Source organism: Pezoporus occidentalis, unplaced genomic scaffold (genome assembly GCF_034315485.1).
Source record: "Pezoporus occidentalis ecotype Australia unplaced genomic scaffold, CSIRO_AGI_Poc_V1 ctg89, whole genome shotgun sequence".
NCBI classification, from domain to species: Eukaryota; Metazoa; Chordata; class Aves; order Psittaciformes; family Psittacidae; genus Pezoporus; species Pezoporus occidentalis.
This window is the reverse complement of record NW_026916253.1, coordinates 913935-933022: the sequence shown is the minus strand read 5'-3', so window position 1 is coordinate 933022 and position 19088 is coordinate 913935. Positions and strand designations below refer to the sequence as shown.

At 39.9% G+C, this 19088-nt stretch overlaps 1 protein-coding gene across 1 annotated transcript in view; it reads left to right on the top strand.

The window, feature by feature from the left end:
• The window catches only part of LONP2 (lon peptidase 2, peroxisomal), a 45008-nt gene extending 26991 nt beyond the window's left edge, over window positions 1-18017 (top strand). The window contains exons 12-15 of the mRNA XM_062604938.1: window positions 9538-9680; window positions 15112-15319; window positions 16169-16359; window positions 17676-18017. Coding sequence (XP_062460922.1) covers window positions 9538-9680; window positions 15112-15319; window positions 16169-16359; window positions 17676-17897 — 764 coding nt within the window. The 3' untranslated portion in view covers window positions 17898-18017. The remainder of the gene's footprint in view (window positions 1-9537; window positions 9681-15111; window positions 15320-16168; window positions 16360-17675) is intronic.
• The last annotated feature ends 1071 nt before the right edge of the window (window positions 18018-19088 follow it).

Below are 19088 nucleotides of genomic sequence, written 5' to 3'. Positions count from 1 at the left end.
ATTTTGGAATTGAAACTTTCCATTAGAAAAAGCTGCATTAATAAAAAGGAGTCCAAGGGACAGGTGGCTCTGTAGATAAAGTTTGGCATTAAGAAGACATGTATAGAATGGTACAGTCTACAAAATGTGTTTTCTTTTGTGCTAGTAGTATGCTTTATACCCTGCTGTATTTTTAGCTGAATATGTCAGTTGTTGGGAGTGTATGAGAGTAGGACACTGTTAAAAATATTTTTGTTTAGTTTTCATTCAGTCTGTTGTAAACAATGAAGTATTTAAAACAAAGCTCAGAAATAGCCCCAAGTGCTTGTGAGCTGATACAAATAATGGGATCTGTAACCTAAATTTATTTCTTTGGGTTTTTATTTCCCCTGGATTAGTGGACATTTGTGCAGTTGTACATAGTGATGATGAATTTTTATTTCATATAATGAACGACTTTGGAAGAATTGGTAATCAAGTTGTTGTCTCTTAGTAGTTTCAATTCTTAGAATTGTTTCTTGATTATTTTTTTTTCTGTATAAAAAGACCTATAATCCGTTTCTACTTTACACATTTGTCAGTTACTGATGTGGGATCGATACTGTACAGTTAGTTCATTCATATATCGTGAGTGGTGAATATGTGAGAGCAAACTACAGGCTTGCCTTGTAGATTCCTACTTGCTAAAGCATAATTTATGTATGATTCGTAGCATATCAGGGTAGTAACATGGTGCCTATTTTGTTCAGCTGAGTGCCTTCTGTCTTGTCGGTTTGTAATAGAAGTTGAAAGACGTTAGGTGGTAGAACTATCATTATATAGAACATAATTATATTGTTTAGATCAGGTTATGAACTCAAAAGTGGAGTATGTGTTTTTGAGGTTTAATAAATCTTGGGCTTTTGACGTTGTTTGATTTATAGGCTCTAAAAATGGAAGATACCTGCCACAGCAGAACTGATGTTAGGAGATACACTGTCAAACTGCATTTAGCACCTTCCAGAACTGCATGACTGAAATACACTGGCAGCTTTATATTGCCTTTCTGGCTCCTTTGACTCCTGAGCTGTATGATGAAGTTGGCAAGTGGAGGAGTGTTAGTTTGCATCAGTTGTTGAATTTGTACAGTGAACTTCAGCAAAAGCAAATGGAGTCATTTTTCAGACCTCTCCAGGGAGTCATTCTTGTGTACAGTAACACTATCCGATATTTTACTGAAACACTGAGATTTATAAGACACTCATCTTGGTTTTGACACTAGAAGAAATTCTAGGAGTCACAAAAAGATGTGAAACTCTGCTTCCTATTTTAGTGCAACTACCTTGAGAATACAATGCAGCAACTGTGCACTAGGGCACCATGTCATGATGCAGCAGTTGAAACTCAGAGTGAAAAATGATTTGCCTAATTCAGACTTGAAAGGCGGTTTAGGGTGGGTAATATTTAATAACTACAAGTGATTAAATGAAGATTCGATCTATGTTGAAACCAAGGCTTTAAAAATACTTCAGTAACCTGTTAATACAATACAGTTTGTTCTGCTCTTTGTGAATGAAACACTTGGTTGTGAGTTTAAATGTAAGTTTGACTGAAGTGGTCAGTGTGGTCAATTTGAAGTGAAACATGAAGTCTTTATGTTCCCTTACTCAACTCGAGCATGATGCATTTAATTTGCAAAATGTTATGCATGACTTGGGGGAGGTGGGGGTGGTGTTTGCTTGGTTTTACAGAGCCTTAACAGAGCTGGGCTATCATCACTGCTCCTGCAAAATGTGACCTGTTCAATATTCTAGCCAAAACAGCAGTTCCAGCAGCACAGGATCTCCAACAGCACTGGGAAGTGAGTGTATGAAACCTGAGCAGCATAAATCCCGCAGTGGTATGACTGTAGATGCTCAAGTTTGAGTTCAGCTGTGCTGGAATTAGTATGCTTACCTGCTCTTCAGACTGTAATATGTGGCTCTTTCTAAAAATTACTTGGAATGATGTTTCTGGGTTAGGCCAAAGAGACATAAATGTTATGTAAAGTTGGGGTTATATAAAGACTATTTTTTTACCATGTTAATTTATCTAAAAACCCCAAAATCTCAAAATCAAGTGCTTCAAGTACATGTTGTTATTCTATATGAGAATTGATGGACTATAATTATTTTGTGAAAACAGAAATCTTCTGATCCTGTGGGGAAAAATGCATATAGCATTAAATTGAAGTATACAAGTAAGTGTTAGTAGGATTAGGGTCCCAGGAAGGTGTTTCTTTCCACAAGAATGTCTTTTGGAAGTACCCTTCCCAAGTATGTAGTGCGTGAGATTTAGTTCGGCAAGGGAAAGTTGCTTTTAAGATGTAGTTTCATGTTAGCCCTGGCTTTGAATGTGGACTGTTGTCAGTAAGGGCAATCCCATCCTGTCCTATCTAAATGTAGTTTTTGTGGAGTTTGTTTGTTTGGAGGGGCTAAAAGAATTCTGGATCTGTTTATCATGTGCTGGAACATCTGCTACCGTATCAGCTAAGAAAAAAAACATGCTATTTTCCCTCTAATTGCCCATAAACTTGAAACTTACTTCTTTCATGCTTATGTTCTTTCTTACACCTCTTCATAGCAATTTAGAAAAAAAATTTTAGGTTTCTATTATATTCTGCTATCTTGGCCAGCAAGTATGGCTAGAAATCTTTGGCTTTAAGACTTATATATTACTAGTGATTAGTTTAAATGATTCATGAGGAGCTGAGAAATTGCTACATGTTGAGGAAGTTTTAGGCTCTCCCATTCACTCATTTCCATTATATCTCTAGAAGAAAGTAGCAGTCTTAAATTCTTAAATATTTGTGCCATGGAATTCCTTTTTAGATTAAATCTTGAATTATATATAGTAGCTCAAAGCTAGTATGTTTTCTTAGCAGTCCACTTTCCAACAAATGCAGTATTTACATCCAAGACTGATTTGTTTTGGGAACTTGCAAAGGCAGATTCCTGAGGAGCATTGCTGTGACCTTTGCTGAGCAGCTGCAGATTCTGTTTTAAAAATTTTACAAACATTGCCTTTTTTGTTGTTGTTTCTGTTTTTTTTTTTTTTTGGGGGGGGGGGTTTGTTTATTTTTGGCAGGAGGGGTGTTTGCTGGTTTGTTGTTTGGGGGGTGATGGTGGTTTGGGAGTTTTTGTTTATTCTGTTCCCCCTCAGTTTTTAAATGTTTAAACAGTTCAGTACCATGCTGCTTTTGTTGAAGCAGCAAAGCAATAGTCAATCAGCAGGTGGTTCCTCCAGTGCAGCGTAGAGCTCTGTTAAGGGCACTTCTTTGACTCTTTAGCTTATTTCTCTACCTTAATGCAAAATGTAAGATGATTGAGCTGTGTTCTTAACCAAAAGGTCTGTTTCTGGAAACTTGAATTTAACTGTCTTATTTTAGATGAGTGTGTCATGTAACTTCTGCTATGGTCTCCGTTTATTCTTCTGGGATAGGTAGGGAACATACATTTGTCGTCATTAATGGAAATCTTAATTACTTGCATCTTTATAGACTCTTTGTAGTCAGCAATTCTGTAAAGGTTGTGAATGAAAATGTTTTTTCCTTCAAAAAGTTCGTATTCTGTAATGGTATTTTGGAACATCACTGTCTGCTTTTATAGAAAATTAGATAATGTCAGAATTTACTTTCATATTTTCAGAAAAAGTCTGGAGTTTCCTATTGTTGCAGATTATAAAATGGGGTGTATTAATTAGATTATGTAAATGCAAAGAGTTTCTGATTCTTTTAATAGGGCAGGCAGCCTCAAAATTACCTGCTGATTTGTTTATGAGAAGTCTGTCTCCTTCAGCTGTATACGTAGAATTAGGGAAATAAGAGCAAGCAGAAATGGAAAACAGTGTTTGTTAGATGGTGAAATCTTGGTATAGAACAAAAGCACTTGGTTTTAAAGTTCATTTTGTTGTAAGATATGAATTGTCCTGTCAGATTGCTCTGGTTTTGAAGATCTATAGTGTTGAAATTGCAATCTGAGTCGCAAGAATAGCGTGTGGGGTTATGTTTCCTAGACTTGCTAGCATTTATGTATTTGATTTTATTATGTACAGAAATAGTAATTCAACAAAAAAAGAGACATGTTGGAACAACAGGAGGGCCTACTAACTAAAGTAGAGTTTATAGTAAAGGAATGGGATTTGTTCATGGAGCCATGAGCTGTACAATGGAAAGATTAGTGGCTGTTGGATAATTACTGTTAGATTTGAGTCCTGAATAAAAGCTGAGTTGGTGTTATTATGGTAATAGTGATGTAGAATGTTTTCCTTGATACTGTGTGAAGGCATTAGTGAGAATTGCACTGCAGCAAAATTAACTGTAAAAAGGCCTTTATATATCATGATTAATAAAAGGATAGTTGTAGCTTGTGAAGAAGACATTCATTCTTCATCTACTCTTAGAATTACTTTTGCAGCACAGAACACCCCTTAATGTTATATTAAATAGATTAAATCAATGATTTGCGTTTTTCTCTAATTGTTTAAATTACTAGATTCAGTTATCGTGCATGGATCAATATGCAAAGGAAGAGAGTTTCTTAGTTGAAAGTAAAATGAGTATGGCGCAGAAGTCTTGAAGTTCAGTATACATTCCTGCATAATGTAAACTATCTCTTTAAACTAGATGTGTTGGGGGAGGGGGGCATCATTCCATCCCAACACCCCCAGTCAGTTGCCAGAACCTATAATAAATGCTTGGAGCACTGTAGAGATGTCCCAGCCACTCCAGCCAATGAGCCGGCTTCAGTTGGAGCTCAGCTCAGATGCCTCTATACAAACAGCCGTAGCATGGGGAACAAACAAGAGAATTAGAGATGTGTGCACATCTACGGGGGTATGATATAATAGGCATCACAGAAACATGGTAGGATGGCTCCTATGACTGGAGTGTTGGAATGGAAGCTTTCAGGCTCTTTAGGAAAGACAGGCCTGGTAGGCGGGGAGGGGGAGTTGCCCTTTATGTTAGGGATAGGCTGGAGAGTATGGAACTCTGTCTGGGTACAGGTGAGCAGACAACAGAGAGTTTGTGGGTCAGGGTTAAAGGGAATATAGCTATGGGAGACATTACTGTGAGGATCTGTTGCAGACTGCCTGATCAAGGAGAACCTGTGCATGAAGCACTCCATAGACAGATAGGAAAAGCCTCACGCTCGCAGGCCCTTGTTCTCATGTGTGACTTCAACCACCCTGACATCTGTTGGAACGACGGTACGGCCCAGCACAAGCAATCCAGGAGGTTCCTCGATTGTGTGGAAGACAACTTCCTCCTGCAAGTAACAGAGGAGCCGACAAGGAGAGGTGCCATGCTTGACCTCGTGCTCACCAACAGGGAAGGGCTGGTTGGAAATGTGACGCTCCAGGGCAGCCTTGGATGCAGCGATCATGAGATGGTCGAATTTGAGATCCTCAGGACAGTGAGAAGAGCGCGCAGCAAGCTCACTGCCCTGGACTTCAAAAGAGCAGACTTTGGCCTCTTCAGGAGCCTGCTTCGGAAGGTTCCATGGGATACAGCCCTAGAGGGCAGAGGGGCCCAAGACTGTTGGTTGATATTCAAGGATCACCTGCTGCAAGCTCAGGAGTGTTGCGTCCCAGCTAGAAGGAAGTGCAGCAGGAGGGCCAGGAGACCTCCTTGGGTGGATAAGGAGCTGCTGAGGAAAATTCAGTTGAAAAAAGAGGCTTATAATAAGTGGAAGCAAGGACAGGTGGCATGGGAAGAGTACAGGGATGTTGTCTGGGAAGCTAGGGACCAGGTTAGGAAAGCCAAGGCCCAGTTAGAATTAAGCTTGGCTAGGGATGTTAAGGATAACAGGAAGGGATTCTACAGGTACACAGCAAATAAAAAATAGACTAGGGAGAATGTAGGCCCCCTCAGGAAGCTCTCAGTAGAACTGGCTACACAGGATTTGGAGAAGGCTGAGGTTCTGAATGACTTCTTTGCCTCTGTCTTCACTGGCAAAGGCTCTGACCGAACCACCCAGGTCTTGGAAGGCAGACGCAGGCACTGTGAGAATGAAGACCTTGTGCCCGCTGTAGGAGAGGATCTGGTTTGAGGCCATCTTAAAAACCTGAGCTTGCACAAGTCCATGGGTCCTGATGAGATCCATCCGCGGGTCCTGAAGGAGCTGGCAAATGAAGTTGTGAAGCCACTGGCCATCATATTTGAGAAATCATGGCAGTCAGGTGAAGTTCCCAACGACTGGAGAAAGGGAAATACAGCCCTCATTTTTAAGAAGGGGAAAATGGATGACCCAGGAAATAACACACCAGTTTCACCTCTGTGCCTGGCAAAATCTTGGAACAGATTCTCCTGGAAGGCATGCTAAGGCACATGAAAATCAACAAGGTGCTTGGTGACAGCCACCATGGCTTCACTAAGGGGAAATCCTGCCTGACCAATTTGGTGGCCTTCTATGATGGGGCTACAGAACTGATGGACAGGGGTAGAGCAGTTGATGTCATCTACCTGGACTTGTGCAAAGCGTTCGACACTGTCCCACATGACATCCTTGTCTCTAAATTGGAGAGACATCAATTTGATGGATGGACCACTCAGTGGATAAAGAACTGGCTGGATGGCCGCAAGCAAGGAGTTGTGGTCAACGGCTCAATGTCTGTCTGGAGACCAGTAACGAGTGGTGTCCCTCAGGGACTCGTGTTGGGACCGGTCTTGTTTAACATCTTTGTTGTTGACATGGACAGTGGGATTGAGTGCGCCCTCAGCAAGTTTGCCGATGACACCAAGCTGTGTGGATCGGCTGATATGCTGGAGGGAAGGAATGCCATCCAGAGGGACCTCGACACGTTTGTGAGGTGGGCTGATGCCAACCTTATGAAGTTTAACCATGCCAAGTGCAAGGTCCTACACCTGGGTCGGAGCAATCCCAGGCACAGCTACAGGTTGGGCAGAGAAGAGATTCAGAGCAGCCCTGCAGAGAAGGACTTGGGGGTGTTGGTCGATGAGAAACTGAACATGAGCTGGCTTCAGTGTGCACTCGCAGCCCAGAAAGCCAACTGTATCCTGGGCTGCATCAAAAGGAGCGTGACCAGCAGGTTGAAGGAGGTGATCCTGCCCCTCTACTCCGCTCTTGTGAGACCTCACCTGGAGGATTGTGTGCAGTTCTGGTGTCCTCAACATAAAAAGGACATGGAACTGTTGGAACAAGTCCAGAGAAGGGCCACAAGGATGATCAGGGGACTGGAGCACCTCCTGAATGAAGACAGGCTGAGGAAGTTGGGGCTGTTCAGCCTGGAGAAGAGAAGGCTGCATGGAGACCTCATAGCAGCCTTCCAGGGATGATGGGGAGGAACTCTTCATTAGAGACTGTAGTGACAGGACAAGGGGTAATGGGTTAAAACTTAAACAGGGGAAGTTTAGGTTGGATATAAGCAGGAAATTCTTTCCTGTTGGGGTGGTGAGGCACTGGAATGGGCTGCCCAGGGAGGTTGTGAATGCTCCATCCCTGGCAGTGTTCAAGGCCAGGTTGGATGAGGCCTTTGGTGATACGATTTAGTGTGAGGTGTCCCTCACACTAAGGGTGAGGGGGGTTGGAACTATATGATCTTAAGGTCCTTTCCAACCCTAACTATTCTATGATTCTATGATTCTATAAATTTATCTTAGGGCTGTTTTCTTGGGGTTGGGAAGAAGTATTTTCACTGTATGTATGTGTACAATGCTTTTCTTAATGGCAGCCTCAGGGCAAGGAGGCACTGCCATAAAACTGCCACAGAACCTCAGGAACATCTGGATTGTTCCAGTATTTTTCATTTCTCTGTTAAGTATTTCACATAAATATTGCTTTGGGCTTTCGAAAATGGTAATGAGCCTTTTGCATCTGGATCAGATTCTGTGGGGAAATGACTCCCTGTTTACATTCTTCTTCTATATACAGTCACATAAGTAAATGTGCAGTGTAGTCCTGCTACAAATGATGTTTAAGTTCTTGAGCTTATTCATGCAAACAACCAGCTGTGTAGTCTGGTTTAAAACAATCCTGAGGCTTTGATATTTATATTTATATGATATTTATATCAGTTGTATAGAAAACACATTTGTGGAGAAAACAGAAATTTTAAGGAAATTCTGCAAGGAAACAATTGTATAGGTAGGAGATACAATCATACTATAAATGGAGGAATGAAGGAGCACACTTTTGAATCCATAAATACTGCTTTAATTATGTGGTCCCTTCTTGATGATGCTTGAGCATATTGATGCAAAATATACTTATGTGTATATATATACACACATACTTATATATATATATCTCACTTCATGATATATGATTCACACCGGTAGGGATTTCTGAAAATACGTAATAATTTGATCTTTGAGGTATTTTTTGCTGCAGGTGGTTATTGGTCTGGACACCTTATCAGTATCTCATCTGACAAAGGAAAGAGCAGAACCCTGTGTAAATATAATATTTCAAGACAAAAGCCATAGATGAAGTTGTTATATGAATATTATTTGAGGTTTTGCCACTGGACAAGGACTGTATATTCTGTATTCTGAACTGGCTGCTGAGCAAACAAGGAATGTTGATTTCATGAATTAAGCAAAGGCCTGGTCTAGTGAAAGATGTCCCTTTGGCTGGACTAGGTGATTTTTAAAGGTCACTTCCAACCCAAACCATTCTATATTTCTATGATTGAGTAAAGCCATAATAGTCATAACAGACAAAAATCGAATTAAAGAAGTGTGTCAGAGTATCTGCAGCACAGGCTGCAATAAGCGTGGGCTGTTCTGTGCTGGGGTAGTGGCTCTGACAGCCCAGAAGGAGGCAGCACACTGGGGCCGGGTGAGTTAGACTTCCAGTGGAGCTGGTTTCTGCCTGGTCTACAAGTATCAGCTTCTGCACCCCCCCCCCCCATCAGCTGGTGTTGAGGGTATGTGTGCAAGGACTGGAGTTTGCAGCAGGCAGGCCAGAGCTGTAGTGTTTGCCACTGTGAAAGGAGATGTAATGCAGACTAGCTGTAAGCAATGAGGCCATGTGGCAAAGCAGTGTAGGTAAATCTGGCCAAAGCGCTCCTACTTGTCAGATCTTAATTACTAGTATCAGAAGTTAAGCACTGGAGTCCTTGCATAAGGAGACCACAGACACACTGTTGTAAACGTGTAAAAATAATGGTAGTTACTGAACTATCAGCATTTCCACATTGAGGTCCATATTCTGTATTACACATTACATTAAACATGATCATCTCCTACACATACGGTTTTTATGTACAAATCTGATGAAAAGTGCAAAGTTGAAAATGAACTTAGTGCATTTTACGATTTGATCTTGTTTATAAGTGAGTCACATCTGTCAGTGCTCTAGATTTAACATCTTTGCTGAACAGTTAGAACATGTTTAATAATTGAGTTTGATGCCATATTATCTTTAGTTTGATAAGATTTTTGTAAAGATGGTTTAAGCACACTTTATGAATTTTGTGAGCATTTCTTTGAATATTTTATTTTTCTCTGTCATTATTTTTTAATACCTGCATCAAGAAATACTGCTACAAATCCTAAATCAGATTTTCTTCTCTTAGATTGCAAAGAGCATGTCACAGAAGATGCAAAATCAGAATCCATCAGTGACACGGCTGACCTGGCTCTGCCACCTGAAATGCCAATTTTAATTGATTTCCATGCTTTAAAAGACATCCTGGGGCCACCCATGTATGAAATGGAGGTAACATCCTCATTTGTTTCTGCTGGGCTGCTGTTTCTGTCTGGTTTGACTAGTTGTCTATTTTATTGCTATTGACTAAGTTTATACAATACCAACTTTTAAAAAAATGTATTAGTAACAGCTCTGTATCTCTGTGTGTTCTAGCAAGTGTGTTTTTCACCTAAAGTAGTTTTCATTTTGGTTTAATTCAGGATATGTAAATAACACAATGGCATGACTTTCTGTTAGCAAAGACGCCTGCAGCAGGGCTGAAGAATGTGGTGGTGCTTATTACAACTTTGCTTTTGTCTGGAGGGTGTTTGGTGGTCTTCTGAAACAAACCAAAAGTAGAACCCAGGAATCCTGTCTCTGAAGCAGCTGTGTTAAGGACTGTCCCACATACCTCCTTAAAGCCAGTCAGCAGTTTTGGGTATTAAAACCACGTCTGTTTTCACCAGAATTTCTCAGACATTCTTTAGATTAATGTGATGCTTTGCTATTAAAAATGTTTTATGATCAGCCAGGCACCTCCAGCTTCCTAGTACTAGCTTTGTTCCTCACTGGGCATGTTCCAGAACTTTTTCTTTCACCCGTATGTATGTTGCCACAGTCTATGAAAATGACACCAATAAAGTAGTTTGTTGTCTCGGGATTCTCTTTTTCACCATTTACATTGCAGTTATTCCCTGCAGGTGAACTAATAAAGGGCAAGTAGTATATAGAACACTAGGACAGGAAACCAGTTGCTGATGGAAAGCTAAATTTTTCTGTCTTTATGCAAGAGAAAAGATCAGTAAACCAGTAAGTTATAGAGAAAATAGAAATGAAGGGAAAACTTCCAAAAGAGAAAAATTCAAACTTTTAGGAACTTTCCTGTGATAATTACCTCCTAGATGAGGGAAACAGACTCTAGTGGGACTTGGAGGACAAAAAGGGAACAAGATATGCCCGGAAAACAGGAGAATGATTGTTATGGAACAAGTCAGTTTTTAGACCTGAACTGAGGTTTTCTGATATGAAGATTTTATCACAGTAGCGCTTCTTAATGGAGACACAAATGAGGAGACACTTTGGAAGAAGACATTAGTAATACATATACCCAGTAATGATTATAACTGTAACTCTTTCTATATGTACTTATATATATATATTTATCCAGTATATAGTTTTATATATATAAAACTACACCCAGTAATAAAATCACACAAGACAGTTCAAGGCCATTTTAATTAAGAAGAAAGTGTGGCTATATTTCAGCTTGATTTGGGATGACTGTGGCCATCGGATCATTTGTGATAATCCTATGGTAGTTTTTACTAGCCTATCCACTACCTGACTTTTAGAAACAATTACTGAAAAACAGCATGTGGGTTTTTTTTTCAGAGATAAAACATTCTATCTGAATTTTCATTTTGAAGTATGTTACATACTTCAGAAATCTGGTCTTTGGAGCTAAAGCGCTGCAGGATCATTTGGCTTTTTAGTGCTTGAATTGCAGGTGCACATTAAGCCATCATAGTAAATTGAACTTAATATTCAAGGCAGTACTCTGATTTCTACAAATGGTGTTTATTAGTTTCATAAAGGTGCTAAAAATAAGTTGAATTTTGTAAATTTGTACAGAAATTCTGGTCAGTTGTACACCCAGTTCCCAGTCAAGAGTAGAATTAATTCAAATAAATATAAACTTATCACACTTATTAAAAATTAGATTGGAGGCCAAGAAATATGCTAATATGTGACTTTCCTTAGAGGTTCTGCTTAGATTAGAACTTTTCTGGAGTTGATTCTTAGCATGACTGTGTTGGAAAATAATTTCTGCTGGTTTGTTCTTTTCCTACAGGAGTAGGTAATGCAAGTAAAATTCTTACATTATGGTTCTTAATTCCAAGGATACAAATACAAGAATGCTGTGTCTCGGGGTCTTTTGCACGCACAGTTGCCATGAATATGCATATGAGCATTTCATGGATCCGCTGGCCTGTATAAGCTGAAATAAGTTTGACGCTATTGGCCTGTTTATCAAAGATTTTTTAGATGTTTCTGTATTTAGCAGGCAAATTGAGTAGTGCAGAAATAGAACTAGAGATGAATCCACACAGCATCAATTCTCTGAGCAGCTCAGGGTTTATTTTCATATGCTATTTGTTGTATTTATTAATAAGCAAATATTTTTCCGTACACTTTATGATTTTTCAATGTGAATTGCTCAGCCAGCCACATAATTCCTGCTTTAATGAATTTTCCCAGCTAACCCCTTATGCCTTTGAATTTTGTCAAGTGCCCCCAAGATTCTTTCAAGCTCCTGTGTCAATGACAGGCATTCCAGCCTGGCCAGAGGTGTTTTTTCTGGCTTGTATTCTGTGGTGTGTCTCTCTCTGGCCTTTAAAGCTTCACCTTTGACCTGCATTTTGCCATTTGTAATTAGTTGGAATAAAGATACAATGGAGGCAGCTGCATGTCAGTACTTGGATGAGCGTAAGCAAATAGAACTGAAAACATGACATGACTTAATTGATTTGTTGTCCTTCAGAGAATACCTTAAAGTAAGTGATTAGTCTTTTCAGTGCACTGCTTGTGTATCTATCTTCTGTAGAGGTCTCGCAGCAGAAAAGCAGGACAGAATACTCAGCTCATACTTGTAGGATTAATTCATTTATTACAAATAAATAGTCTTATGTGTCACTTTACAGAACAAATGTAGGAATAAATCACATGAAAGAAGAATCGTGACAGTAAGTTACAAGTGTGGGGTTTCTAACATCTCTGGAACCTTCATTCCCTCCTTCCTCCCTCCCAGATTACAGCCAAACTGTAGGTCTCATCTACACAAAGTTTCAAGAACAGGCCGATACGTAGCTCTTTTTCCATCATCTAACAGACATGACCAGTCATTCTAATGATATTTTTAACTGAAGCTCTTTAAAAAGTGTAAGTAAGGATTTTTTTCTAATTTAAATTCCTCTGACTTGCTGTGAGAAGAAATTATTCATTCAGAGGTGCCAGGTTTGTGTGTCTGTGTATGTTTAGGCATTTTCAAGGTTCTTTTCTGAGGACAGTTATCCAAACTGGCAGGGCATTTTCTAGACATATTCCTGTCAACACACATCAGTTACCATTGAGATGAAGAGGCTACAGAACAGGCAATACAGTCTCTACCAGTGCAGCAAGAGAAGTTGCTGGCCTTTGAGCCTGCCACTTAGTGCCAAGAATTATGGTTGAAAGGAGATTAGCACTTACTACACACCTAGTTTCTCTTACCAGATCTCAAATTACTTGTGAAAATAGGAGGAGGTGTCTACATAGTCTGAGGATAAAAGAAGGAGTTTGTACTGAGGTGAGATAACTGAAGAGTCTTTAGGACCATTTGTTTTTTGATCTTCAGTCATGTTTGCTGTTTTCTGCCCCTGAGCTGTCAAACAGTGGAATTAGTCTGTAACTGTTTGGAATTGATACACAGTTAGAACCAGTGCTAAAACCCAAAAAACCTCAAAACCAACAAACCTCATTGATGGCTGCTTTGGGATGAGAGAGTGTACGGATAGTTGCTGTTGTTCATTACACCTGAAATGTTTGAAACCATGGCAGGCTGCCAAAATACATCATTGTCTCAAGTGTCAAGGAGAAGGATTCACAGTTGTTGGACCTCAGTATAACCGAGATGAATTTTGTTAACCTGAGTTACTAAGCAATTACTAAGGTAATCTAAGTCACTGTAACTAGTAGGAATGAATGCAGAAAATCATGTCAACAAAAGATTAAAATCCTTGATGAGGTATTTTGATACCATAGAAGTTAAATACTCTATTATATGCCATTTTCTTAAATGCTAGGAAAAGAAACAGTCATCTAACTTATGCTAGTAAGAGCAAATCCACACTGTTTGATTTATGAAACTTCAGTCCCATGTACTACTTGGGGACTTGCAGCAGCATTTCTAGTGGGCTTCTAGAGGGAATTTTAGTAGGGAACTAAAATACTTAGTAACTTCTGTCTTTGGAGCTCAGAACTGGAGGTGTTTCTTACACAGCCAGCTCACAGCAGGGCCGTACGAGTCATTCTGCCTCTGAATCTAAGGTCCAGGGCTGTCCAGACCTCTGTACAGATGTGTCTGCTCTTGCAGCTGGGCTGATGGTTAAAAACTGACTTCTCTGCTAACTCTGGGCAGGAAACAAAATCAAAGCACTAAGATCACAGTGAGATGCACAGTGCAGAATGAGTTGATGCTAGAGAGAAAAAAAGTCTATTGCTCTGGATTTGCAAGTAGTATAAAATGTGATGTTGTTAAATGTGCTTAGAAGGGACAAAAAAAAAATATGCAGAGTTCAGAACTGGAATTCTTTTATTTTGGTTCTGTTGTGATGCTCCTTTGATTTGTTTTCTATCCAAGAAATTAAACATTGAAATTCTCTAAACAGTTTACTGAGGAATTCATCCCTTTTTTCAGGAATGACTCAAATTAACTTTTAATTCTGCATTTCAGTAGGAGACCAAATTATTTTAAAATGGGCCTATACTTTTATTTTACAAAGGAGTATTTGTCTTTTGCTCCAGTCACTGCCTCACACAGTAAAAATTCATCAAGTTTCTTTTTTGCCTTGGAATAAATATCTAATTTACTAGCTCAGAACATGCTGAATAGCTGTATGATCTTTTCAGCAGGGCTTCTGCATCTTGAAACTCAAGAAAACAAAGGGACTTTCTGTATATTCTTAAAGAATCTCTGACAGAGGAAAAAAAATAAAACCTGGAACTTGTCTGGAAAACATCTTGCCTGTCTTTCCTTCCCCTTAATGTGGCACTCAGAGCCCTCCATTACTCTTGTCAGTAACTGGGCCTGGGCAGACTTGTAGATGAGTAGATCAGCCTGGTGTGGGTAGAGTTTGCTCAACTACTTGTAATTACTAATGGGACTCAGTCAGATTTCCCATCTTCTTTCATTTCTAGCAGAGTCATGTTTGCATTTTTCAGAATTGTCTTTTCAATGAGCAAAATCAGTGTTATCTGATGGTAGTTTTAGCAATGTATCCACCTTGAAAGAGGCATATAGATAACGTTTGGGAGCAAAACTGGGTTTTTCATTAGGTGATACAGTCAGAGCAAACAGACCTCTAGCAGATGGACTAGATCATATAAACACTGGCAGAATACTTGAAGTCATTTGAAAAGAAAGATTCTCATTGAACTTTTGGGGGTGGGGAAGGTTTCAAAAACTTGATATACCCAGATGTTTGCCATTGCCTTAAGCTAAGCAGCCATATACAGCTCTGATTCTGTAATGGATGTTTACACATTAGCAGAAACACTGCTACATTAGAAAAAAATCTGAATGTTTGGATTTACCTTTTGTGCTTTAGTGGGTACAGTTGTTTTGAAGGCAACTATAAAATTGTTTTTGTGATAGTTTTGTTACAACTGTTCCCTAAACTGTTTCTCTTTTGTTTTCCTTCAGGTGTCTGAACGCTTAAATCAGCCAGGAGTAGCCATCGGCTTGGCTTGGACTCCCTTAGGAGGAGAGATCATGTTTGTAGAAGCCAGTCGCATGGATGGAGAAGGTCAGCTCACTTTGACTGGCCAGCTCGGAGATGTGATGAAGGAGTCAGCACATCTTGCCATCAGCTGGCTGCGCAGCAATGCCAAGAGATACCAACTAACCAACGGTAGGTTGGGAAGAAATGACAGTGCATTATGGAGATGGTGTGCATCTGTTGGCTAGATAGACAAGTCTGTAGTTTTTCTCTAAAATTTAAGATACAGTTTATACTAAATATCAGTTTTCATAGTCTTAAGCTTTCATACCTTGAAAATTAGTTGGGTGTGTGTGGCAGCTGTTGAGCTGCAGTGCAGTAGGACTTCAGCCAAGACACTTTTAACTCTTGAACCTCCCAAAAGTTCTGTAAATGGGTCTGGTTGGATCATCTGCTGACTAGTCAGTAATTGGCCAGTATCTGTCACTTACGGAAGTTTAGACAGGTTAAAAAACTAAATGGAATTGATGCATGAAATGCTGTTGGTATTAACTGCATATACATTTATCTCTCTAGTTTACACTGTTATGTCCTACAGGTTCAGCAAGGTAAAAAGATGTAAATAAGAGATTTACTTTCTAATATTGGTTAATCCTGGGTTTCTGTGAAGCGCTAGTTCTTTAGGATGGTCTCTGAAAATTGACATTTAGAGTTGGGGACATAAAACTCCCTAAAAATTCTGTGTTGGAATTGCTTGGTTTCTACATTACTCCCTACTCAGAATTTCCCAACATGCAAATACAAAGCATATTGGTTGACTTGTTACGGTTTTCTCTGGGAATCTGGATGCAGAAAGCACATTGAGTTGTCTTTTTGTTTGTTTTTCTAGGGCCTCTGCGATACAGTGGTGTTTTTTCAGTCTACTGTTTGTTAAAAAAATAGTGCTGAGGCTTCTAATTCTCTGGTGGGCTTTTAGAATAAAGACCGGGAACAAAATGGTTTAAGATTTTTCACATTCAAACCATTCTTTTTTTCCTTAAGCTTCTGGAAGTTTTGATCTCCTTGACAACACTGACATCCATCTGCACTTCCCAGCTGGAGCTGTCACAAAAGATGGACCATCTGCTGGCGTTACCATAGTAACCTGTCTTGCCTCACTCTTCAGCGGGCGGCTGGTGTGTTCAGATGTAGCCATGACAGGAGAAATTACACTAAGAGGCCTTGTTCTTCCTGTAAGCATCATTTCAGAAAAGAGCCAAGTTTTATTAATTCTCCCTATTCTGGGTATAAAATCTGGTTATAGCCATTTGCAGCAATCCAGTCTCTTTTGGTGCGCTGTCAGGCTGAGGGGAAGCCAGCCCGCTGCAGTGCCACACCATTCCTTATGGCCTTACATTGAACGCTCAAGCTCCCCTTGATGCTGCTTTTGGGGAAAGCACTGCAAAATGTTTAGCGAGAAAGGAAACCTGGACATCTTAAAATTCAAGATGGTCCCAGAATTGCAATTTCTAAACTGTTAATACAGAACTAAATCCAGTTTAATGTGAAAAGTTGTTTCTTAAAGCTCTTGCAGTTACTGAATGTAGGTTACTCTTGAAGCCATCTCCAAATGCGCAGTTTTGAAGTTGTCTTAAATTGTTACTTGTACATAGTTCAGTTGAATGGTTCCTGTGAAGCTTTTTCAAAGCATGAGGTCAAAGGCAAGTTTTCAAACCAATGGAGTTTTAGTTCTCAGTATCAAATGGAGCCTGCTATAAGTGATTAGGCAGATATGGAATTTGAGTTACCTCTCATACCAAATGATGGACAAAGGAAGTGTGAAATAGTATTTATTTTGTTTCATGCAGTAAACCAGAGGTAACATGGAAAGGTGTGAGACTAGAAGGGTCTCTGAAACAGCATTATGGTGGCAGTCAGACTGATACGATTGCCTGTTGGTCAAGGCTGTAGTGAAAAATAAGCATTGCATTGAGGCTGCCCTGGTGCAGCTTACTCAGTTTAACAGATAAATCGCCTTTACTATAGCAGCGACCAAATTTTGCCTACTCGTTACAGTTGGTGCAAAAATTGGTTATATCTAAATACTAGACCAGATTTACCTTCCTTCTATATGTTGTCTAGAATCCTGTGGCATTGCACCCTTAAGGCTACTTTCCCCCTAAACCTGGTACTGCCCTTATCATAAGAACAGTTTTAATGTAGGTACAGGGTTTCAGCATATCCTGTGAAAAAAATGAGTCCGGGCCCTGTTTCTTAAGAAATCCTGAAAAGTGGTGACTCTTCCACTATTGATGCTTTTGTACCTGCATTCCCAGATTAAATTTTAATTTTCTTTCAACTGTTATAGAAAGGATACAGCAACATATTAACATATTCCCCTCATTAAGCATATAATGAGCTAAAACTACAGCTGCATTTTTGTTTTCCTAAATGACTGGGGGAGGGAGAACCTTTCATTAAAGTTTAACTCCTCATGTGATTTGTTACAATGATTACCTCATTAGATGGGTGTCATGGATGTTTTCATGTATGTATTTCTTCTCATTAGGTGGGGGGAATTAAAGACAAAGTCCTGGCAGCACACCGAGCTGGACTGAAGAGAATCATCATTCCTCAGAGAAATGAAAAGGATCTTGAAGAAATTGCAGTGAACATACGGCAAGATTTGACTTTTGTTATGGCAAGCTGCCTGGATGAAGTTCTTAATGCAGCTTTTGATGGAGGCTTTGCAGTTAAGCCCAGAGTTGAGCTTCTGAATAGTAAACTTTAAGCAGCCAGGCCAAGATTACATCTGTATTGAGTTTCAGAGATCAAGAGTTATCAATGTATCAAGTAGAACTATGAGCTAAACTTGATTGTTTAAATGTGGGTGTAAATGCGAATAAAAATACTACTACAGCAGTTAATCTAAAACCACATTTTACTAACATCAACAAAGAATCATGATAAGATTAAAGCATGAGAAAGCTGAGGCTGCCAAGAAGGAATCCTCAGCTCATCTTACATAGCTGTATATAAACAGGGAATAGGCTGAGAAAGTTGGGGCTGTTCAGCCTGGAGAAGAGAAGGCTGCGTGGAGACCTCATAGCAGCCTTCCAGTATCTGAAGGGGGCCTACAGGGATGCTGGGGGGGGACTCTTCATTAGGGACTGTAGTGATAGGACAAGGGGGGATGAGTGCAAACTTAAACAGGGGAAGTTTAGAGTGGATATAAGGAGGAAATTCTTTCCTGTTAGGGTGGTGAGGCACTGGAATGGGTTGCCCAGGGGGGTTCTGAATGCTCCATCCCTGGTGGTGTTCAGGGCCAGGCTGAACAGAACCTTGGGTGAGATGGCAGGAGGGCTTGTAACTAGATGATCCTAAGGTCCTTTCCAACCCTAACTATTCTGTGATTCTGTGATTCTACAATACATAATTCTGTGAGCTGTAGTTAGAGAACACAAATTGCAGCAAATTCAGCTCAGCAAGAGTCCAATATGCCAAAAAGTAAACTGATTTAGCCCAACAGTTTACTTATTTAGGAAATACCATTCAAAACACTAAGGAGCAGCAGCAGCAGGGGAAAAATAAGGGGTTTGAAATCTAAAAAATATGCTTAAGGGATCTGAACAGAAGCAATATGGTCCAAGTTAAGTTACTAAGTCCTTTCAACCCTTACCTCTGGTTTGTGGCAAGGTCTATGCAGACATCATTTTTCCAACCTAAATCCAGGAACCTACTCCAAAGAACTGAAATGTTCTAATTCTCATGATAGGAGGGAGAAGACGCACTCAGGTCTAGGTACATGCAGTTGTACTGTCAGCACCAGGAGATGGAGCACACTTGAAGACTGTGAAAAAAAACTGGTCATGTTTTGGAGGGACAACGTGTTGTGCCTTTCTTACCTGACAGAAATCACTTTGAGCCTGGGGTGCCTGTGTCTGGAGTTAGCCTATAAAGAGTGAATCGTTTAAACAATGCC